Raw genomic sequence first — 23,702 nt, 5'->3', positions numbered from 1 at the left:
TCACAGTGCAGTGCAGCCATTGCCCAGTCCTGCATATGCTGCCTTCTCCTCTGTCAGTGGGTGTCCCCAGTAGCTGGAGATGTCTCCTTGTTTGTTGGGACAGCTGCAGCTTCCAAGTGCAACCCACAGAAAACCTCCAAGGCTCACGTCTGCAATTACTGGCAAAGCAGTCGTATAACAATTTCAAAAAGTGTTGTTATTCCAACATTTCAAAAGTGCAATATAAAGAGTAAAAAACAATTTCATACATGTTTGTTCATACAGATTTCACTTTGACCCAACAAACTCCCAGTGCAACCAGGAGAAAACAAACCAGCAGTTTTAAATCCAATGAGTTCTGCTGCAGTCATTCCGTAGGTTCAGAGGCAAACCCCAGGGCCATTTTTCAGAGATTGTCGGTGGCAACGAAGCTGTGCTCCAGTCCCAATAACTGACCACAGGGCCGCAAGCTGGAGCTGGCCGCCTCACACAGAGGCTTCGTCAGATGTTTGTGCTGGGGCCGTGCAAATCTTCAAGTCCAGACAGATTGTCACTGGGCAGGGACTGGGATTCAGAGCAGGCAAGGGCTCAGCAAGCAAACTGTCTTTCTAGGCCTTGGCTTCAGCAGGCTGGCATGTAATTGAGCCCAGCTGTATGGCCAACAGGTGCTGGAGCTTCCAAAAGGGTTCTGCAACCTGGCCAGGATCCTGCAGGGACTCACCTCCTGAACGTGGCGTTCCACTCGGCTGCAGATGGCGGGGGGGGGGGGTGTGCTGTGGCAAGCTGAGATGTCGCTGCCTGGAGCAGGAGCTTCTGAGCCGACAGCCCTGAGCAGAGGCTGCTGCTGCAACTCAGAGGAGCCACAGGTACTCCCTGGAATGCCACACTCGGTCTCCTCTGGGGGAAGTCCGGCACTCCCTCCACCCATTTGCCCTGCAGGAGCCTCGCCTCTCCCAGGAGGGGCCATCCTTTTTTGGCGGGCTCTGCCTGACCTCCCCCCCCCCCCCCAGCATGCAGTGAGTGCCGAGGAGGAGGAGGCAGACCCTGGGGTGGGGGAGGATTTAAAAAAGATCACGCCAGGCCACGCCCCACGTTCCTTGGCATGCCAGCCCAGCCTCCTCCTCATGTTCTGCAGAAGGGGTGGCCTAGGAAAGTGTGTTTTTCGTTTATGATTTGTGATGTCATGCCCCACCAGTTTCCCCAGTCCCCCCTTCAGTGAAAATGTCCTGGCTATGGGCCCGGGCTGACGTGACTTGTTCTTGAGAAACCCGGGCTGGCTCTTAGTAATCACAGGGCAAAACAAAGAAGCTGGGTCTGTACTACAATAAACCACATTGTCATGACAGGTTGCTCCGGGGCTGCCGTCACCCCCAGGTGGTGTGGTCCCCTTCAGTGCTGGAGGTCTCAGAATGGGAAGGCGCCGGGTTAATGTCACCCCCTTGGCCCTCTTCCCTGACTGTTGCACTCCTTTGCCCTCTCTGACCCTTGTCTGTGCACAAGTCTTCATTCCTCCTCAACCTCCTTATCCCCCCCCCCATCATCCATGCCCCCCTGGTGGGCCATTGACCCAGGCCCCACCTCTGTTCTTAAGCTGAGATGTTCTGTTGGGTCCTGGGGCTCTGCTTGGGCACTCCCTTGTCACTCAGGCTGCTCGGTGTCGGCCGCTGCCATCACTCAACGGGCTGCCCAATGTGAAGCTGCAAGATCAGGAGCCGTTCTCTCCCTGGTGAGCTCTGTCACTGCTGCTGTAGGCAGCCTCACCATTGCTATGCCCCAGCAGCTGGGGCATTCCTCTCCCACCCCCGCGTGTCACTGCAGACCCCTTGCTGTTCCCCTCCTGGCTGTGGTGAGTCAGGGGGAATTCTGGTGGTGGCTGGGGGTGCACTGCCCCCGTTTGGTGCTGGCTACCAGGATGGCTGTTGGGGGTGGGGTCGGCCCACCCAAGTCCCAGCCGGGAGACATTGAACCCCCCCTCCCTTTTATCTTCTGGTGTGGGATTGTCTTCAAAGAACCAGGAGAGGTTGCCACTTGGTGATCTGCTCTGGCCAGAATGGGAGAAGTGACATGTACTACCTAGGGTTGCCAAGTCCAATTTAAGAAATATCTGGGGACTTTGGGGGTGGAGCCAAGATCAAGGCTGTGACTAGCATAATTGAATTCCAAAGGGAGTTCTGGCCATCACATTTAAAGGGACAGCACACCTTTTCAATGCCTTTCTTCCATAGGAAATAATGAAGGATAGGGGCACCATATTTTGGGGCTCATAGAATTGGACCCCCTGGTCCAATCGTTTTGAAACTTGGGGGATATTTTGGGGAGAGGCACTAGATGCTGTACTGAAAATTTGGTGCCTCTACCCCAAAAAACAGCCCCCCCAGATACCCGCTGATCAATTCTCCATGATTTTCTATGGGAATAAATACATAGGGAATAATAGAGTTCTCAGCAGACATTTCCCTCCCCTCCCCCCCACTTTCTGACGACCCTGAAGTGGGGGGAGGGCCTCCAAATCGGGGGATCCTCTGCCCCCACCTGGGGATTAAGCAACCCAATAGAGAATCACAGATAAATGACTAGCAGGGAAGCCCCTAAGGGTTCTGTGACTAAACCAGCCTGCAATATGCTCAACAAATTTTCATTAAAGTTTATAACAGAAACAGAAACAAACACTTAGAGCAATAAATTGTGCATAAGATGAAATAATACAATATGCATGGTCCTTAGAAAGGACAAAATAGGTGAAGTACAACAATATGCACAGTCTTTCTTGGGACCAGTACTCCTTCAAATGGTTACTACCAAGAACTGGCAAGATAAAGTCTTCTTCACGAATCAAACTGCTGTAGAAAAAAAGCCAACAGCAGCAGACAGCTACGAAGGCGGCGCCTCTCTGCCTCCGTTTCTCAGAAGCTTCCACAGGCTTAATGCAAAAAAATTACAAAATTGACAATGGAACTCAATCCTTCAAATGCAATTGACAATGGAACTCAATCCTTCAAATGCAATGTAAGTGATGTTTATAATGTGGTGCTGGAGCACCACATTATAAACATCACTTACATTGCATTTGAAGGATTGAGTTCCATTGTCAATTTTGTAATTTTTTTGCATTAAGCCTGTGGAAGCTTCTGAGAAACGGAGGCAGAGAGGCGCCGCCTTCGTAGCTGTCTGCTGCTGTTGGCTTTTTTTCTACAGCAGTTTGATTCGTGAAGAAGACTTTATCTTGCCAGTTCTTGGTAGTAACCATTTGAAGGAGTACTGGTCCCAAGAAAGACTGTGCATATTGTTGTACTTCACCTATTTTGTCCTTTCTAAGGACCATGCATATTGTATTATTTCATCTTATGCACAATTTATTGCTCTAAGTGTTTGTTTCTGTTTCTGTTATAAACTTTAATGAAAATTTGTTGAGCATATTGGAGGCTGGTTTAGTCACAGAACCCTTAGGGGCTTCCCTGCTACCCACCTGGGGATTGGCAACCCTAGTACCACCTCAGGATATGAAGGTTACTATTTTTCATCCAGGCTAGCCAAAGGCGAGGGGCATGATCGACCACAAGTCGAAAAGATGTTGGCAAGATAATACTGAAGCATGCCCATGGTCTATTTGGTGACCAGTGTCTCCTTTTCCACAGTGGAGTAATTACACTCAGCCTGCTGCAACTTTCTGCTGATTAAAAGCACGGGGTATTCAGACCCGGCCTCCCCTTGGGACAGGACCACCCCAGTCCCAGTGCCAAAGATGTTCATGTACAGCGAGAAGGGGCATGAGTAATCCGGTGTCATGATCTTGGGTCTAGTGAGGCCTGCAGGCCCTAGGGAAGCCTGCCTAGGAGTTACTGGGAAAAGCCTACATTTCCCAGGATCCCCTCTGATTGGGTGGCCAGGTTGTGGAGGGAAACTGGCCCAGAGAGGGGTGGGGCCTGGGAGGAGGAGATAAAAGGGCCAAGTCCAGGCAGGGGGTGTTCTTTTGCTGGAAGGCTGAGCTGGAGGCAGGCTGTAGCCTGGAGATCTTGCAGCAGGGGAAAGACCTTTACTCAAGGGGGTAAGTGTTGGTATTGCAGTGGGGACTGTAAGATAGATGTGTTAGGGCATTTGTTTATTTTCCCTTCACCCTTTTACTGGTTAATGCACCTTGTTAATTTATATTGCACTGAAATAAACCCTTTTGTTGTTGTTGTTCCCTCTGCCTGGTCCTCACGCCCGTTATTTGGCCTAAGCTACAGGAAGGGCTTGGGAAGGAACTCTGGGCCTTCTCAAGGGGAATCCTTAAAACCAGAGTGGTGGCAGCAATTGGTAAGACCTCCCTGAGTTGTGACATCTGGGTTTGCATGAGAGACTGGTTCAGAGAGACTCAGAGGTGTTTTGCTGTTCTGCCCCCCGTGTGGGGGATGTTCAGCTGGGATTTTCATAGATTGCTGGTGAGGGGCACAGCCCCTGAGGTGAAGTGAGGCACAAACTTGCTGTAATAGCCCACAAGCCCCAGGAAGCGCTGTGGCTGTCATTTTGTTCAGGGGTGGGGTTGTTGCTCCAGGGTGGTGACCTTGTCGGGCAAGGGGCTCAGTTGTCCTTGCCCGACCAAAAACCCCAGGCTCTTGAGCTCTTAAAACCCCAGCTGGCTCTTCTTTGGGTTTGCCTTCAGACCTGTGCCTAGCATAGAATTCAGGGGTGGCCAACGGTAGCTCTCCAGATGTTTTTTGCCTACAACTCCCATCAGCCCCAGCCATTGGCCATGCTGACTGGGGCTGATGGGAGTTGTAGGCAAAAACATCTGGAGAGCTACTGTTGGCCACTCCTGGCATAGATGGTTGAGGTGGGCTGCAGATGACAATATTGTTGATGTAAGTGCAGGCAAAGCCCTCTACCAGCTGCTGGAAGATCACTGTGGCCCTATGCAGGCCGAAGGGCATTCTCCTGAGCTGAAACAGGCCCTGGGGCATTGCGAATGCGGTCTTCTCCCTCTTTGTGAGGTCGGGTGTGAAGAGGTAGCGGGTCGTCCCTAGCTGGTTGATCAAGATATCCTCCCTCAGCATGGGATACACATTGAACTGTGCTAGGTTATTTACCTCCCAGCCTTCTATCCTTCCAAGGTCGGTCAAATGAGTCCCCAGCTTGCTGGGGGGAAAGTGAAGATGACTGGGGAAGGCAATGGCAAACCACCCTGTAAAAAGTCTGCCGTGAAAATGTTGTGAGAGCAACGTCACCCCAGAGTCGGAAACGACTGGTGCTTGCACAGGCCTTTACCTTTTTTAGTCTATGCAGAAGCAGACACTTCCATCTGGCGTCAGCACAAGGACTGTGGGGCTCCTTTGAAAGGGCTCGGTGATGTCCAGGCATTTCATTTCCTCCACCTCTCTTGCTATGACTTCCCACTCCTTCTGGGTAAATGGCTGCCACCAGGCCCGAGCCACCTTGCCTGGAGGGGTGACTATCCGGTGGGTGAGCCCTGAGCCCAATGAGAACAGCTCAGAATGGTCGCTGAGGATCCTTTGCAGGTCAGCTTTTTGGGCGGGGGACAGTGTGTTGTCCAAGGGAGGCTGCTGTCCTGCAACTTCTTGGGCGGGGGGGGGGGGTTGGCCAAGAGCCCCACCTTGGGTGGCTCCCAAACCCTCCATTCCTTCAGGTCATTGGTGTGGATGTGCTTCCGTTGATGTGGGTGCGGTTCGCACTGCACTTCATACAAGAAAGGCCTGAGCACGCGAGTGATGGGGTATAGGCCTAGCAAGGGGTCCCCATGCGCCTGTGCCATGACTGTCCATGACACTAGTAGCCAGTCACCTACCAGAATCAGCACTTTCCAACATGAATGGTGTGTAGCAGGCAATTCTAGCCAGCCTATCTTTTGGAAATGGGGTTCACCAGATGTGGATCTTTTGGCAGTGAGATACAATTGCAAAGCTCATTTTTGCTCACTTGTGGGAAAGCATTCTAGGGATACGTTCTAAATTCAGTGGTAGGGGCCTCTATTCTGTTTCCTGTTTTTCACATAGTGCTGGCTAAAATACAGGTGGAGAAATACAGGTGTTTAGTGACACATTTCTGGCCCCACCAGTTTTGGTTCACCACTCTGATGCGGTTGGCACAGTACCTAAAAGCACTTCCCAGAGGCTCCAGACCTGCTATCCAGAGGAGGATTAAACCACCACAGTGTTCAGAGGTTACGCTTAGCAATTTGGAGGATTTTTCCTCCAATGTCATAAGGAAGGTGTTGATGGAGGTTAGGAAACCCAATTGTCTTCTTACAGATTTAAATGGACAAGTTTTTTCACTTGGGCCATATGGAAAGGATTATCCCCATCTACATCCCTAGTTTCATGGGTTTTAGATTACTTTTGTGATCTAAAATCCTTGAGACTTACCTTAGGGTACATCTAGATGGTAAGAGTGTGTTCTCTCATGAGTTTTCCAAACAGGTTCACCAACATATTTCCTCTCATGAACTTTGTGGTGCCACAGCAATCACTCAGCTTAGTTCTTACACATTTGATGTTTACCCCATTTTAATCATTAGCAAACTGTAACTTAGGCCGTTGATCTCGAAAAGATGAATATAAACAAATCGCTAGTGCTTGAAGAGAAAAAGTTAGGAAAGCTAAATCTCAGTATGAGCTTAGGCTGACCAAAGATGCTAAAAACAACAAAAAGGTTATTTTCTTATGTTCAGAGTAAGAAAAAGAGCAAGGACATGGTAGGCCCATTGCGAGGGCAAGAAAGTGAAATTGTAACAGGTAATTAAGAGAGGGCGGAACTGCTCAATTCCTGGTTTTCCTCTGTCTTCTCTTCTGAGGGAAATGGTGGTCAACATGGCAAAAACAGAACATATAAGGAGGATATGAAGTTCCAACCTAGGATCAGCATGGGGTAGTACATAAACACCTAGTTTCTTTAAATGAAACTAAGTCCTCGGGGCCAGATGAATTGCATCCAAGGGTTCTAAAAGAGCTTGCGGATGTAATTTCTGAGCCTCTTGCCATTATTTTTGAGAATTCTTGGAGAACAGGCGAGATACTGGAAGATTGGAGGCGGGCAAATGTTGTCTCCATCTTCAAGAAGAGGAAAAATGACGATCCGGGTAACTACCAATACGTCAGCTTGACGTCTACCTGGAAAAGTTTTAGAACAAATCATCAAGCAGTCGGTCCTGGAACATTTAGAAAGAATGGATGTGATTACTAAGAGCCAACATGCGTTTCTCAAGGATGAGTCATGTCAGATTAACCTGATCTCTTTTTTTGAGAAAGTGACTACCTTGCTGGATCGGGGGAATGCTGTAGACATGGTTTATCTTGATTTCAGTTTTGATAAGGTTCCAGATGCTATCCTTGTTGACAAGTTGTTAAAATGTGGTTAGAATTCTGTTACCGTTAGGTGGATCTGTAACTGGTTGACAGATCGCACCCAAAGAGTGCTTGTGAATGGTTCCTCATCCTCTTGGAGAGGAGTGACAAGTGGAGTGCCTCAAGGATCTTTCCTGGGACCTGTTTTGTTCAACATCTTTATCAGTGATTTGGATGAAGGAATAGAGGGAATGCTTATTAAATCTGCAGATGATACTAAATTGGGAGGGGTTGCAAACACAGAAAGAAAACAGAAACAGGATCCAGGATGACCTTGACAGGCTGGAAAACTGGGCTAAAACCAATAAAATGAATTTTAACAGGGATAGATGTAAAGTTCTGCATTTAGGTAGGGAAAATCCAATGCATGGTTATAGGATGGGGGAGACTTGTCTTAGCAGTAGTATGTGCAAAAAGGATCTAGGGGTCTTAGTGGATCATACGCTGAACATGAGTCAAAAGTGTGATGCAGTGGCTAAAAAGGCAAATGCAATTTTGGGCTTTATCAACAGAAGTATAGTGTCCAGATCATGTGATGTGATGGTATCGCTTTTCTCCTCTGGTAAGACCTCAGCTGGAGTATTTTGTTCAGTTTTGGGCACCACATTTTTAGAACGATGTAGACAAGCTGGAACTGGTCCAGAGGAGGGTGATGAAGATGGTTAGGGGTCTGGAGACCAAGTCCTATGAGGAAAGGTTGAAGGAGCTGGGAATGTTTAGCCTGGAGAGGAGGCAGCTGAGAGGTGATATGATCACCAAGTTCTTGAAAGGCTGTCATCTTGAGGATGGTGTGGAATTGTTTTCTTTGGCCCCAGAAGGTAGGACCATAACCAATGGGTTGAAATTAAATCAAAAGAGTTTCCAGCTCAACATTAGGAAGAACTTCCTGATCGTTAGAGCAATTCCTCAGTGGAACAGGCTTTCTCAGGAGGTGATGAGCTCTCCTTCCTTGAAGGTTTTTAAACAGAGGCTAGATGGCCATCTGACAGCGATAAAGATCCTGTGAATTTAGGGGGAGGTGGTTTTGAGTTTCCTGCATTATGCAGGAGGTTGGACTAGATGACCCTTGAGGTCCCTTCCAACTCTGTGATTTATGATTCTAAGTTGCGTTCTTAGTAGCAGTTACATCTGCTAGGAGGGTTAGTGAGTTAGCAGCTTTACGTTCTGACCCCCTCACAAGAACGCTCCCAGTTTTTTTTCCTTACCCTACCTCTGATGTGAAAACATTCTTAGATATTAGAGAAGTGCTTTTAATCTATTTCAAAAAGAACACAGCCGTTTTGAAAATATGCATACGTCTTTATTTGTTACACTGGACCAAAGAAGGGTTTAGCTGCTTCATCACAGATGCTGTCCAGATGGATTGTAGTTGCAATTAAACTCTGTTCTAAGCAGGCTGGTGTCTCATTGTCCTATTCCACTTTGACACATTCCACGAGAGGTCAAGCATCCTCTGCAGGCTTCCTTTGAGGAATTCCCAGATAGGACATATGCAAAACAGCTGTGTGGTCTTCCTTCAACATCTCTGCCAGACATATTCTGTGGATATAAACACAAGGCATGAGTCTTCAGTAGGGTGCTTTCATTCACTATTTCAAGGAGAGCTCTACCCTCCACTTGGTGATTGATCTGCCAATACAGGACTACACAGAAGCCACAGTGATGAAAGCAGGGTTGCGCTCACCTGGAACTGATGTTCATCAATGATGTTCATTTCTGTGCAGGCACGCATTCCCATACCACCCTGCTGCAAGCTTTCTTTTATCCAGTATTACCTTGACTTTGCAATAGCAAAGGAGGAACTGAGGGAAATGGGGGAGCTCTCCCTTGGAATACATGATGCTTGGGTGGAAGGGAGCGCCCCCTCTTGTTGGTTCAGCTAGAAATTTCTCTGCAGCTGGCTTTGTGTGTGCACAGTTTCCATGTGTGTGCCTGTACAGAAGACACTCGATGAACATCAGTTACAGGTAAGTGCAACCCTGTTTTATTGGAGGATGTCTTGGGAATTGTGCTTCAGATTGGAAGCCATTCATTGAGAAGCCACCCAAAAGTCTTACACAGACCTTTAAAGAGTAATGCATGGCTTGTGACAGAAGTTTACTCTGTCAGATGTGTGAATGTCACAATAAATGTTGGCTATTCAGGTGTCATAATAAGACCCTTAGGCCGCTTAGACACAAAGAGATGTTTCTGTGAGCACAGGCACTTCCATCCTGGGGATGTGATTTTTCACACACACACCCCTCCTACAGGAGCTTGAAATACCCTCTAAAATCATGCTCCCTGTAGAGAGAGTACCCTCAGGAGCAGGATTCCAGGGGGGATTTGGGGTTGCCAACAGAAGAGGCAGATGGGGACAGAAACCCTTGCAGATTGCTGCAGCAAAAACAAATACAGTGGCTCTTCTGGGATTCATTTTAAAGGAGGACAGAAATGTCTTAATTAAGCAAAAACTGAACAGCCTACCTTGGTACTGCCCAGCTGTTTTGATTCCTGTATGGCAGCCCAAGGCTAAGGCAGAGGGCTCTCTGCCCTTGCCATCTGGCATTGCTTCTCCTTTGAGACCAGAGCTCTTGACTCTCAAATGAGAGGGGGCTATCACATGGCCTTTTCTCTAGGGAAGGTAGTGGCTGAGGTTCATAACTGGGGAGATCTGTATTGTCCTGTGCTATGCAGGCCAGATGGAGCTACTGGTTGCTTATCCTTACTCTAAACTTTGTAGGCAGCCGAAGAAAGCAGGCAAGCAAGCCTCTGCAACCTATGATTCAGACGAGGAAGAGGAGGGCCTGCCCATGACCTACGACGAGAAGCGACAGCTCAGTTTGGACATCAACCGCTTGCCCGGGGAGAAGCTGGGCCGGGTGGTGCACATAATCCAGTCCCGAGAACCCTCCCTCAGAGACTCCAATCCTGATGAGATCGAAATAGATTTTGAAACCTTGAAGCCTACAACCTTACGAGAACTGGAGAGATACGTCAAGTCTTGTTTACAGAAAAAGCAAAGGAAACCGTTTGGTAAGTGGGAGCAGCGCAGGGCCCAGGCAAAGTGGGCCAGGTTTTTAGAAGTGTGGTGCCCCCCTCCCCCTCCCCACCTTCTCTTCAACAAAATCAGGAAAACTCGTTTTTTCAGTTTTCAAAGTCTTAATGTTAGCATCTAGCGATTGAAATGACCCAAAACACAACTGTTCTTTTTCAGTTTGAAATACCTGTTCAAACTTGGTACACAAACAAAATAAACTCCACTATTTGCAGAAATATTCGCAGTTTAATGTTAGGACCAAAAACATGACTTACAGTCCTCTTCTCCTACCCCGAGGTTTCCCCAGCAGCTTCTTGCAGTTCCACAAAAGTTGCTCTGGGGGGATTGGGGGGCCTCTCTGGGGGCTGCAGCAGGAAAGGGGAACTGGCCAGAGGGGCCCTGCCCAGAAGCACTTTGAGGCACATGGATTTCAGAATCTGGAAGGATGCCTGCTGGAAAGGGCATGTTGGCCATGAGCTTCTGCTGCCTTGGGGTGGGGCAGCCATGTCCGCCCTCCCCCCTGCAGTTCAGTTTGGCCATCCCACCAAGCCTTGGTTAAGGACCTGCCACCTCTCCATTTGACTTTGGCAGCAAGTAGGGTCTCCTGGTGGCCATGAGGCAGTTGCCTCCCTCTCACTGATAGAAACGCCAGTATTATTTAAACCGGGGGGGGGGGAGGGGGATGACAAAAGCAGAGCTGCCCGGCCCAGTTGCCCAAGTCGCCTGAGCTGCGTCCCCTCGGGATAGTCAGTCATTAATGTATTGGGATATTTGAAAACTGGAACCATCAGAAAGAACAAGAGTGTAGGATAAATATTTATTACGTTAGATTTATATCTCGCCCATTCTACAAGGACTCAAGGCGGCTAACAGCATAAAATAAGAAGGCAATGTGACCCACTAAGTGGTACAGAAATTGCATAATAGGATCTGACTTATGATACTCTGTATAACAGTAAAGAGCACAAGTCCCAGCTGTTTATCCCAGTCAGTTCATGCACCAAGTCCAAGCATACTGGAATAACCCCTGACTCTTTCAGCAAGTTGGACGATGGTCGTTTGCACACACGTCTGTCCCTTCAGCGTCTGTTTTTGAGCCTTTCTTGCTTCAGCCTCTGCTTCGGATTGCCTCCAGGAGGAAGGAATCTCTTGGTGACCCAGTGGCTTCTTTTGACTGTGTTTAATGGAGCACTTTATTTTACAGGGCAGGGAAAAAAACATGTTTACAGTTCTGTAATTTGAGTGCTAACTATTGACCACATTTAGTGGCTGGTAAGTGAAGCCCAAACTTCAGGGCTGAAAGATTGTTCTAAAGTGGTTTCTAAATGCACATTGCAAGTTAGTTTGGAGAGCTGCTGAACATTGATGCTTTAAAAAAAAGAAATTAAAGAGGGCTGTAACTTAGCTCAGTTAATCTTACGTAATCATATGAGTGTTGATTAAATTGGCATGCACTTGAATATAACTAAAATAGTTGTTCAGTGGGGGAAAAATGGCTGGGAGAACTGGTGCTGGCCACCTCCATTTTTAGAAGTTCTTGAGTTTCACATAGCTATTTAAAAATTATGAATGGCCATAGCTTAGTGGTAAATCACTCAACTATGTATGGCCAACAATGTGTGACGCCTTCTATGTAACATTTGTAAAGGGCCTCTCTAGTGTCCTGAGATGATGTGTGTTCTGCTGCCTCCTGGCCTTCCTTAGCATCCCCTACTTTTGCTGCCACCAAAGGCCTAAGAACAGGATGGCCCAATTATATTTGGTAGAACAGTCAGCCTGTAGGGGTGGCTGTGAGTTAAAGAGGAGCCTTACTCTAAGCAAAGCAGTTGTTTGTCTTAAACACAGAGTTTATGTTCAAAAGAATCAGTGTAACAGTTTCTGTGTGGTTAATAAGCTAAATGATTTCAGATAGGTACAGTTCTTTTTCTGTAAAGTTCCCTAAACAAATTATTGCTTAGGCTGATCACTTCCACAAAGGACAGAGGCTTCTCTCACCCCCCCCCCTCTCCTCACACACGAAGCTTCTCTGTACAAACCAGGGGTTGTCACTCCCATCACTCACCTGTCCAGCTGCCCTCTTCCTTTCCCTAGAGGCCTGCATTTTAACCTGCAGCTGCACACACACGTAAAATTCCACATTAAAACGCAGAAATAAAATACAGATTATTTACATAGCAAAATATCAGAGCCTGAGGGTTTATAAAAAGATTTTTTAAAAGTAAGACAACAACAACAACAAATTTTATTTGTATCCCGCCCTCCCCGCCGGAGCAGGCTCAGGGCGGCTAACAACATAGTTCATACATTAATTATACAAAATTGAATAAAACTACATTTAAACAGTTTAGTTAAAATCCTGATTAAGTTTTTAAAATTAATTAATAAAAGTGCTAGTGCTATGTTTGCTTTTATGATGGCGGTTTTCTTAACAATTTCCTTCTTCTTCAGTGAAAGCCGATCGGAAGAGGATGGTCTTGCAGGCCCTGCGGAACTGTTCAAGGTCCCGCAGGGCCCGCATTTCCTCCGGAAGTTGATTCCATAGGCTCGGGGCTATAGAGGAGAAGGCCCGGTTACGGGTGCTTTGCAACTTCACCTTTCGGTCCGGGAATGGACAAAAGGTTTTTTCCGGCTGACCTCAGTGCTTTCTGGGGTTCATATGGCGAGAGACGGTCCCTAAGGTAGGCAGGTCCTCGGCCATATAGGGCTTTAAAGGTAATGACCAGCACTTTGTAACGAACCCAGTATACAACTGGCAGCCAGTGCAGCTCACGTAGCCCAGGCTGTATGTGCTCCCACTTGGGGGGCCCCAGCAGCAATCTAGCCGCCGCATTCTGCACCAGCTGCAGCTTCCGGGTTCGGTACAAAGGCAGCCCCATGTAGAGGGCATTACAGTAATCCAGTCTCGAGGTGACCGTTGCATGAATCACCGTTGCCAGATCTTGACAAAAGACTCGCTTAATCTTAGATGATCATATCAATGTTGGTTAAATTGGCATAAGCTCTCATGTGGATTAAATAGTAGTTCAGTAGGAAAAAATGGCTTTCTTTGATTTTTAGAGAAGGCACGCATGACTTAGCTGGTGCTGTCACAGCAGAGGGTACTGAGCACCAAAGGCCACAAAAAGAAAAAAACAATTGCCCTTACCTGTGTGAAAACAAATTATTAGTTTTAGTAACTGTATCTTAACGAGAGTGAGCATGTTACAAAAGAGTATTGCATTTACAAAATGAATCACTGCTGTTACAAAAAACCTTTTATGCACTGCAGACAATCCCAGTAATCTGTAACAATTTCTTGGCAAAAATATATAAATTGCACAATGTCCAAACACCGAATTACCTTTAGTCTTATGCAGTATATATTTTTGCCAATAAATTGTTAACAGTAACAATTTCTAACAGTGGCGATTTATTTTGTGGGTAGAATACTGAGTCTTGTAAGTGGCTCACTCTTGTTCAGATATGCTTCCATTTACTGAAAGAGTAGTAACAATCTGCTATCAGTTCAAGGAGGCCCAATGGCCTAGGAGGGACCACCATTTACTCCCAAGAATTTGTCACAGTAAAACATTTGGCTTTTCCCCCACAAATGGCCGCTGGCTTTGAACACACTTTGAGAAGCTGTATTTCACATATAACAGAATGAGGTGACAAAGTATCACTACAGACTGTATTTGGGGATATCCTTTTTTAAATTCTTAATGTGGACAGAAAACCAGATTGCCAGGGAGCATGGTGTTAGTCCGGTCCTCTCCCCATTTTCTAATTGCAGATATCTGTGCTGGTTTTCTACTTACAGGGCTGCTTTTGAAAACAAACACACAAACAAGCCAGCCTGTGGGAGATTGCAGTTTTCTAGTTTCCCATGTGCAGGGCTTAGTGGTAACCATCTACCTCCAGACTCCCCTTGCTGCTCCTTATTGGCTCTCCCTTCTCTGGACAGGGGTGTCCTGCCACTCAGGCTCTGGCTGGTGATTTCCAGCCAGCAGTTGCAGAATGGTTTTGGTTTTGTGCCCATCCAATGGTGACCTCGCCTCTTCCCTCCCCCTTCAACCAGTCTCAGCAATTGTGCGTCCCTCCTCCACAGCTGCCAGTGGAAAGAAGCAAGCAGCGAAATCCAAGGAAGAGCTCGCGCAGGAGAAGAAGAAGGAGCTGGAGAAACGCTTGCAGGACGTGAGTGGGCAGCTGAACAACAACAAGAAGCCCGCCAAGAAAGGTACCCATCACCCACAGCTCCCTCTTCCTGCTGTTGTTGTTATTGGCTAGTTTTTGCCCCCTGGACTGAAATTGCCTATGAGGGGAAATGCTGCAGCCTTCCCAGGGCTGAGCAGTGCAGGTGGCAGCAAGTGCCCTGCTTCAATGCCATGTCTCCATCAGCAGACTGTGCACAAGAGGCAAATCTTGATGCCAGTCTCCGGGTTCTGCCCATTTTTGCAGTCCTGCTAAAGGATTTGGGACGGCCCTTCCCACATACCAATTTGCCCGGGCTGGCACTGGGCATCCTTCCTCTTCTTTTCCCAGTTACAGGAGCAGCAGCCGCTCCTATCCACCCCACTGCCATTCTGATGGTGGGAGAGAATGAGCTTGTGGGGAGAGGACCGGTTGCGACATCCCTGTGTCGATAGGGTCAGTGCAGGCCCCATGCTGGTGAGCAAGCCCCAGAAGGCATCCTATACTCTACCCTGCCCCTGCTGCGTGGGTGATACTCCTTTTAGTCAGTGTCCCTGGTATTCTGAACAAAGTTAGAGTCCAGTGGAGCACCTTTAAGACCAACACAGTGTGATTCAAGGCCTAAGCTTTTGTGTGCATGCACAGTTCTTCAGATACCTGAACATGAGAGCTACTCAGAATTAAATGTTGTTGGTCTTCAAGGTTGCCCCACTGAGCTTTTTTGTTCTGCTGCTTTAGACCAACCTGACGACCCACCTGGATCTATCCTGATCTTCTGGTATGTGACAAAGAGATGGAGTTCAGAAGCAGGCCTTTAAATAATCTTTATAATATAACTGGGACTGACCTGAAGGTGGGAAGACCTGTGTTTTTGGTACACAAAGAGTCACTGTCAGCTTGGGGGTGGGGGGGAATGGACCATTTGACACAGCCCCAAATACTATAGATGAACTGTTTATTTGTATAGAATTATTTTACTTCACTGGTCCCAGTGCAAACCAAAAGATGCTTCCATTGTTCTGCTCTTTGTTTTATCCTCCCAACAGCCCCGTCAGGTAGGGGAAGCTGGAGTGAATAACTAGGCTGAAGTCACCCAATGAGATTCCATGGCTGAGTGGGGATTTGAACCTGGGTCTTGCAGGCTCTTTGTTTTCCTCCGCTGCCTGTCAGTCTGGCTTCCTTTCCCCAATGCCGTGTGCCCGTTTTGTTTTCTTCCAGGCTGACACATCTTTGCAGGGTACAGAGATGGAACCTCCCTCCCTAGGCCCCCCAGTTTTTGTGATGAACATAAAGCAGGGGGAGATCATGTGAATGTGCCTACAGGCCCCTGCGTGAAGCACGCAGGTCATACTTTATGCAGTGGGCACATGGAAGGAAAGCCAAAGATCCAAAGTCCCCACTCAGACATTCAGGGGTCTGGCTGTGCCAGGCATCCCCCACGGCACCATGCAGGAAGTCTCTGAATGGAGCCCAGCCCCTCACGCAGCTGCACCCCGGGGCACATCTCTTGCCCCAGCCTGGCCTCCCTGGGGAGCCTCTGCTCAGCCCTGAACTCTTCCTGTGTGCTGGGGGGTCTGTGCATGGCCAGGGGTGATGCCCTTGCTCCTTCCCAGCCCCCGAGCAGCTGTGTGGATCAAGAGTCTGCCTTGGTAACCAGTGAGGAGGCTGAGGTCTGTCTGGCCCCTTCTCTTCAGTCCCCCCCTGCCACCATACATGCATCCATTGCTGCAATGGGACTAGGATGCTACATTCTGTCAGCTAATAGGTGCTTCGTCGTCTTTCTTCTCTTGTAGAGAAATCCGGCTCTGCCCCTTCCGGAGGCCCTTCCCGCCTCAGCAGCAGCAGCTCCTCGGAATCAGGGAGTAGCAGCTCCAGCGGATCCAGTTCAGACAGTAGTGACTCGGAGTAAGCTACGGACACTTTTAACATGCCTGGACAGCAAAAGGACATCTCGCTCACACACACCCCATCACTCTGCGGCGTTCCCTTCTGTTCTTGGGTTTATTTTTTAAAATGGTCCGCTTTGTTCTGTCACTTGGCTCTTTTTAAGCATTTTTTTAAAATTCAGTGTTATAAAAAAGATACTTTCCAAAATTAATTTCCCCCACTTTTCTTAGGTCATTGATCTTTGGTGTGTGTGATTAGACTTTACAATGAGTAATTTGCTTTGCTTAAAGTCTCTAAACTTTTTTAGCAGAATGTGAATTTGCTCGATGATGAGGAGATGCAGAAGCTCCTGGTGAGAGATCAGAGAAAACCAGTGTAATATAGGGGGGGAGGGGAGGGGGTTGTTTTGGTAAGTTCTTTTTGTCCTGGGAAATTCCTTCTTAATACAGCCCAAGATTGGCTCATCTCTGTGATGACATAAGGTGGAGGGGGGGACCTTTTAAATGCGGGAGGGGAAGACTCTCTGTAAAATGGTACTGTATCCAGAAAATGTTAGCTTTTGAAGTAGTCAGATGTATTTGTTCTTAGCACTAGTACACCTAACCTCCAGGGATCTGATGCACCATTCTAGTGCTCATGCATAAATTTTGCAAGAGAACTACCTAGTGGATTGGGACCCAAGTCTACATTGTGATGAAGATCATCATCCTTTTTTATATATAAAAGGGAAGAAAAAGAAAGCTTATGTACTGTGGATTGTTAAAAAATGTATCCTTTAGATATTTCTTTTATCCTTTTTTTTAAAAAAAGAAAAAAAAAGCGGTCCAGGCTTCTGTTCTTGCTGATGCCGAGCAGATTCCAACTGGGGTGTGGGATCTCGGTTCTTGGGAATGCCAAGCAGGGTGGGTGGGGACAGGAGTCTGGCAGCAGACGTGATGATGGCAACAGGGAGTGTCCTGGAGGGCTGGGGAGCTCCCTGCTGCTCACACAGAAGAGCATTCTCAAGGGACAGATTCAGCAGGGCATCCTCTGCCGCTCTAGGTGTGTCCTCCGGTCTTTCAGGTAACCTACATTTGGGAGGTGGGAAATATCACCCAGGGATCCTTCCCGTCTCCCGGTGGTCAGGTATTGTAAAAAACCTGCTTACGCTGAACAAGATTTTGTGTCACGTTACCCAGACCTCTCTGGTGTGTGTGCCTGACTGCTCTGATCTTGCTTCCCTTTTTGGAAGATGAGATCTTGCATCACTGTGAAGCATCTCACTACTATGCGGCATGGTGATGAGGGGTGGGTGCACAGTTCCTCCATCCTGAAAAGGTGTGGGTAACATGTGCACCAGGATCGCATTCCTAGGAACACGGAGTTCCTTCCAAGTCTATTGGGGGCTCCTTAAGAAGATCCATAATGCCAGGTGAGTCCCCCCCTCCCCCCAAGAAAACTGGCCCCATCTGGTCATGGCATGGCAGTTTCTTCCTGGCTCAAATGGCAGCGTAATGCTGGAGCCTGGCAGCAGCGGAGGTGTCGTGGCCACCATTCCAGTGTGTGACACAGCCTGGGCCATGGGCCCTGTGGTTGGGATCTGGCCACAGCTAGCCAGTGACTGACTGAATCTCTGCCCCTTTCTCCCCTTGTCCAGCCAGGAAGCTCTCAGGTCTTGCACAAGGGCAGGTCTCCAGATGCATCTTTCCCCCCTCCAGGTGGTGGGTGGGGAGACAGTACAGGAAGGGGGGGGAGGGGAGGGAAAGTAGCCTTTTTTGTAAGGCATGTCCATTTTCTAAAACTTAAATTTTTTTCCTCCAGCTCGTCTTGGAGACCTGCACTTCTGCAAATGACCTGCTGCAGAATTGATAGTCCCTTGATCTTGTGTATATAGAAATACTTTATTTATTCACACCAGTGGTCACTTAAAATGTATCCTGCATTTTGAAGAGCAGAAGGGAAAATGCAGCTCCTTTTTAAAAAAAAAAAAATAACCACCAAGCTCTAAAGACTTGGGAGCCCTTTTTATTTAAATGGATTTGACTTTTTAACCTCCAGGTGCTCGGGACCTTGGTTTTCTGTGCCGGTGCTTCTTCCTTGTATGTGGATCCAGTTTTTTGGGGGGGAAGGAGGCTGTTTTGAGCTTTGTTTGATTTCTTTTTGTACAGACTTTGGAGACTTACAGGTATTGATACTTTCCAGATAAAGCATGTTTTATTTGTATATTCTTAGTCCCCTTCCAGGTCTGTCTTTTTCTCTTTCTCTGTATCTTAATTGTTTTAAAGTAGAACAGTTTGGAAAAAAAAATAAAGGAACAAAGACCCAATTTTTTAGAGCAAATGCTAATTCTGTAATATACTTGTAGTAAACCTTGGGGGAATGGGTTGGCTTGAATAATAAACTGCATTTCCATTTTTCACAACTGGGGTGGAAAATTCAGTTGTGGTTGTGAAGGTATGCTGTTCATTGATTTAGGCACCTTTTAAAAGAGTGGGTGCAGCCTCAAGAGATCGCAGCCAGGGGATTCATAGAATCATAGAACTGGAAGGGACCTTCAGGATCATCTAGTCCAACCCCCTGCACAATGCAGGAAACTCACAAATACCTCCCCCTAAATTCACAGGATCTTCATCGCTGTCAGATGGCCGTCTAGCCTGTTTAAAAACCTCCAAGGAAGGAGAGCCCACCACCTCCTGAGGAAGCCTATTCCACTGAGGAATCAGGAAGTTCTTCCTAATGTTTAGTTGAAAATTCTTTCAATTTAATTTCAACCCATTGGTTCTGGTCTGCCCTTCTGGGGCAGCAGAAAACAACACCGTACCATCCTCTCTATGACAGCCCTTCAAGTATTTGATTTCCTGGTTCAAAACTTGCCACCTGCCGTTGACTGTCCTTTGCTTCCCCCTCCACTGAAATGTGTGAGAGAGAGAACTCTGATCTAAGGGGTTTGGGTCTTGCAAAACAATATATGTGATGTACTTGCATTGCTCAGAAAGAACTAGCAATCTCCAAGACACAACACACACACAACCCCGACCAATTTGGTGTAGTGGTTAAGGGCACAGACACTTCTCTGGGAGAACTGGATTTGATTCCCCCCTCCTCCACATGCACCTGCTGGGTGACTTTAGGTCAGCCACAAGTTCTCTCAGAGCTATTCCTTCAAGAGCAGTTCTCTCTCAGCCCCACCTACTTCAGAAGGTGTCTGTTGTGGGGAGGGGAAGGGAAAGGAGATTCTAAGCCGTTCTGAGACTCCAAGTGCACTCTTCTTCTGGCATCCATTGGCTTGAGGTTGAGCATTGAAGGAAGGGGCCAAGAGCCAACTTCATGAACTCCAGAATTCAGCTGTGGGCCCCCAGTGGCTAACCTAGTCTAAATGTGGGCCTCATTGAATCTATGGGCTTCATCTTGGAAACTGCACGTGCTCCTCCCCCCTGCCACCACCAAAACTCGTCTCGGAACAAGATACCAGCTGCGACATCTAAGCTCAGTGGAACTGATGCCCTCAAGAGAAAGGCCCTGTGGCTGCAGCAGACGGACAAGGGAAGATCTGTTTGTACTGAACACTCACACTGATGTTTTATTCGGATCACAGTAGCATGTTAATACTGTCATACAGGCAACCACAGTACACATAAAAATGGGCAAAGCAACCCGCCCCCACATCCAGTCCTGTTCCGTGTGTGTGTGTGAGAGAGAGACGCAAGACAGGCCCGCTGGGGCCCCCAGGCTCTGGGAGAATGGAAGGCCTCCCTCAGCCCTTGTGCCCACAGCCCTTTCCTGCAGCAGGGGATCTGGAGGGGCCCATTCACTCCAAAGGTGGGGACTAGTCTTGCTTTGCAGAGAGATGCTGTCTGGGCCCTTTCCTGCCCAGAGCTGGCAGGAGAAGCATTTCCAAATTGGACTTTGCCGACTGGCCAGCAGCAGGGCCAGGAATGAAGATGGCTACACTCAGGCCTGTTCAGGCAAGAGAGTTTTGAACTGAGCCTCAGCCTCACCAGAAGAAACGTCTCTGCAAAGGACAGCACGAGGGGCTCAGGCTGGTGTTCGAGAATCACCTCCAAGTGTGTAACAAGCCATGTTGGGCCAGGAAACTCCCCAAAAGCAATTTGCAGTTAAAGACTGTCAATAACTTCTGGGATCAAGCTGATTTGACTTTTAAGCCACCTTAGGCTACACTAGTGAATAAAAACAGACACATTAAATATTTCAGAAATCATCCCACCCAGTGCAACTGGCATTGCAGTAGACTGTGCTCCCTATTTCCCATTTAGCAGCAGGCAAACCCCTTTGCCTCCCTGGGGCTTAAGCAATGGAGAAGTGGCAGGCCAGAAATGCCTCCGTTGCTGCTGCTGGCCTTCAGTGACCCCTCTGGCTCTGGCCCCTGCTGCTGGAAATGCTTCAGTGGGTCTGCACACCTCCATGCGGCATTGGTGTGCTCCTAGGTGCCTTTTGGGTTCTGACTGACTGCATGTCCAGAGAGCAGCAGATAGTGGAGCTGGGCACCTCTTGTACACACCCCTACCCATCTGCCTGTAAAATTCAGCCACAGCCACCCGTTGTGTTTTGTTTTATGGGGGCACAATCTGGGGGTAAGCTTTGCTATGGCATCTACATCCCAAGGGTTTCTGGCTCCATATCATGAACTTCCTTGACATGGTCTCCACTAACAATAGAATGAAAGAGCTACACTCCAAAGGGATGAAAAGAGGGGCTGGAAGTCGAGTCTGTTCTGCGGAAACGGCAGCCCTTCCCAAGCAATGGTGCAAATATCATCCCAAAGTACCAAGCAGATAAACAGAACCGCAGCAGCAGCCAGGATGCCGAGAAATGCTTTGACTTTCTTCGCTTTAGGCTTGGAATTACATAACAGTACAAAACTTGGACTGTCCCGTGTCTCTGGTGAGATCAGCTTTATTTTTATCTCGCACCAGAATTGCCTGGTTGCCGTACTGCGAATACCACATGCTGCGGCTCCGGCTTAAGTACGTGCCTGGTGGAAGAGTCTCCAGTTTCTGCTGCTGCTGCTGCCAGATCAGCAAAGACGTATCCTTGTAACGAAGGCGGGCATAGCCCTCTGAGAAAGCTTTTTCGGCAAGAGGTGGCTGCCCACTCATTCCTACAACTGTGGCTTGCTCTGAAAACGCTGGGGAAGCCTGGCCTCCATGGTTTCTAGCAGCATCTCAGGAGTGAAAGCAGAACGTTTGGGTTCTGAGCTGAAAGTGGACCTGTCGCACCCAGCAGCAGGGATCTCACAGACACCTGGCAACTTTCAGCCCACGTGGTGTGCTGGACATGGTGTTTGTGACAAGGAGCATCCTAGCAGTTGGGTCACCTTTCCTGAGCACCAAAATGCAGGACGGCAGAAAACCCTGAAAACTTTTACAACCCCACTTCATCTTGCCAATTCCTCCATCTTTGCACCTGAGAATCCCACAGGTCCACGTCTGAAGAGGAGACAGCTGGCTGGACTCTGATGAACATTCACAAAGAGGCCTTGTGCTCCTCAGCTGCCTGCACCCGCTCCTTCCTCTCTGTCTTCTGTCTCTTGACCTCTCCTTCCCTTCCGTTCTTGTTTGTTAGCTCTCCTGCCCCCCACCTCAATTTTGCCTTCCTTCTTTCAGCTCGATGCTGCTGCTGCTGCTCCTCTGAGCTCTTTTCTCACCCACCCTCCTGCAGAGACAGGAGAACATGAAGCAGAAACCTCTTCACCAATGGAAAAGCAAGCCCTGCCCATTCTTGCCACCTACTTTAGTATGCCGAAGGAAGAGGGATTTGAAGGCTGCCACCTCGGGTTGCCTACGCTTGGCTTGACTCAAGAGGGCAGGAACTACCTGCTGCTGGATGCCACCTTCCCAGCCATGGAGTACAACAGATGACTGCAGCCGCCACTGTATCTGGAACAAGTTGCACGCCTTTCCTCCTCTTTAGTTCTGGTCCGCATGACTTCCCTGACAAGAACTGAGATAAACAGCAAAGACAAATCAGAGTTCTTTACCTGCCAGGGTTAAGATTCGGTTGCAGAGAATGGAGATGTATTGAGAAAGCTCAAACATTTCATGGCAGGATAGAGGAAGTGCTGCACCCATAACTCCAACTTACAGAGTCAGTCAAACATAGAATCATAGAGTTGGAAAGGATCTCTAGGGTCATCTAGTCCAACCCCCTGCACAATGCAAGAAACTCATTTTCATTTTATTGATTTTAGCCCAGTTTCCAGCCTGTCAAGGTCATCCTGTTTCTGTCTTCTTCTGTGTTTGCAACCCCTCCCAATTTAGTATCACCTGAAAATTTAATAAGCATTCCCTCTATTCCTTCATCCAAATAATTGATAAACATGTTGAACAAAACAGGTCCCAGGACAGATCCTTGAGGCACTCCACTCGTCACTCCTCTCCAAGAAGACGAGAAACCATTCACAAGCACTCTTTGCGTGCGATCTGTCAACCAGTTACAGATCCACCTAACGGTAATAGGATTCAAATCACATTTTACCAACTTGTCAACAAGGATAGTTATTGGAACCTTATCAAAAGCGTTACTGAAATCAAGATAAACTGTCTAGAGCATTCCCCTGATCCAGCAAGGTGGTCACTTGCTCAAAAACAGAGATCAGGTTAGTCTGACTTGACTTGCTCTTGAGAAACACATGTTGGCTCTTAGTAATCACATCCATTCTTTCTAAATGTTCCAGGACCGACTGATGATTTGTTCTAAAATCTTTCCAGGTATAGACGTCAAGCTGACGGGTAGGTAGTTACCCAAATCGTCTTTTTTCCCCTTCTTGAAGATGGGGACAACATTCGCCCGCCTCCAATCTTCCAGCACCTCTCCTGTTCTCCAAGAATTCTCAAAAATAATAGCGGGAGGCTCAGAAATTACATCCACAAGCTCTTTTAGAACCCTTGGATGCAATTCATCTGGCCCGGAGGACTTAGTTTCATTTAAAGAAACTAGGTGTTTATGTACTACCCCTATGCTGATCCTAGGTTGGAACTTCATACCCTCCTTATATGTTTTGTTTCTGCCATGTTGAGCACCGTTTTCCTCAGAAGAGAAGACTGAAGAAAAGTAGGAATTAAGTAGTTCTGCCCTCTCTTCATTACAATGTCACTTTCTTGCCCTCACAATGGGCCTACCATGTCCTTGCTCTTTTTCTTACTCTGAACATAAGAAAAGAACCCTTTTTTGTTGTTTTTAGCATCTTTGGCCAGCCTAAGCTCATACTGAGCTTTAGCGTTCCTAAGAAGCTGGACCATTTTCCTTGCTGGACCATCCCATTTTGGGCTGCAAGTGTATAGGGGGGAACTCACCCATTTGAATGCTTCTTG

At 47.8% G+C, this 23,702-nt stretch overlaps 2 protein-coding genes across 2 annotated transcripts in view; one reads left to right on the top strand and one right to left on the bottom strand.

Moving 5' to 3' along the window:
* BRD3 (bromodomain containing 3) overlaps window positions 1–18,701 on the top strand; it is a 79,027-nt gene extending 60,326 nt beyond the window's left edge. The window contains exons 10-12 of the mRNA XM_060250443.1: window positions 10,039–10,331; window positions 14,423–14,551; window positions 16,299–18,701. Coding sequence (XP_060106426.1) covers window positions 10,039–10,331; window positions 14,423–14,551; window positions 16,299–16,414 — 538 coding nt within the window. The 3' untranslated portion in view covers window positions 16,415–18,701. The remainder of the gene's footprint in view (window positions 1–10,038; window positions 10,332–14,422; window positions 14,552–16,298) is intronic.
* Window positions 18,702–21,100: 2,399 nt separating this feature from the next.
* On the bottom strand, window positions 21,101–21,726 carry BRD3OS (BRD3 opposite strand). Its single transcript, XM_060251025.1, has one exon. It carries the CDS (start codon window positions 21,486–21,488, stop codon window positions 21,234–21,236), a length of 255 nt encoding a protein of 84 aa, XP_060107008.1. The 5' UTR covers window positions 21,489–21,726; the 3' UTR covers window positions 21,101–21,233.
* Between the last annotated feature and the right edge of the window lie 1,976 nt (window positions 21,727–23,702).

The sequence above is a fragment of the Heteronotia binoei genome, chromosome 12 (assembly GCF_032191835.1).
Source record: "Heteronotia binoei isolate CCM8104 ecotype False Entrance Well chromosome 12, APGP_CSIRO_Hbin_v1, whole genome shotgun sequence".
Taxonomy (NCBI): Eukaryota; Metazoa; Chordata; class Lepidosauria; order Squamata; family Gekkonidae; genus Heteronotia; species Heteronotia binoei.
The sequence above is the reverse complement of the archived record's forward strand: the minus strand, read 5'-3'. Positions and strand labels throughout refer to the sequence as shown.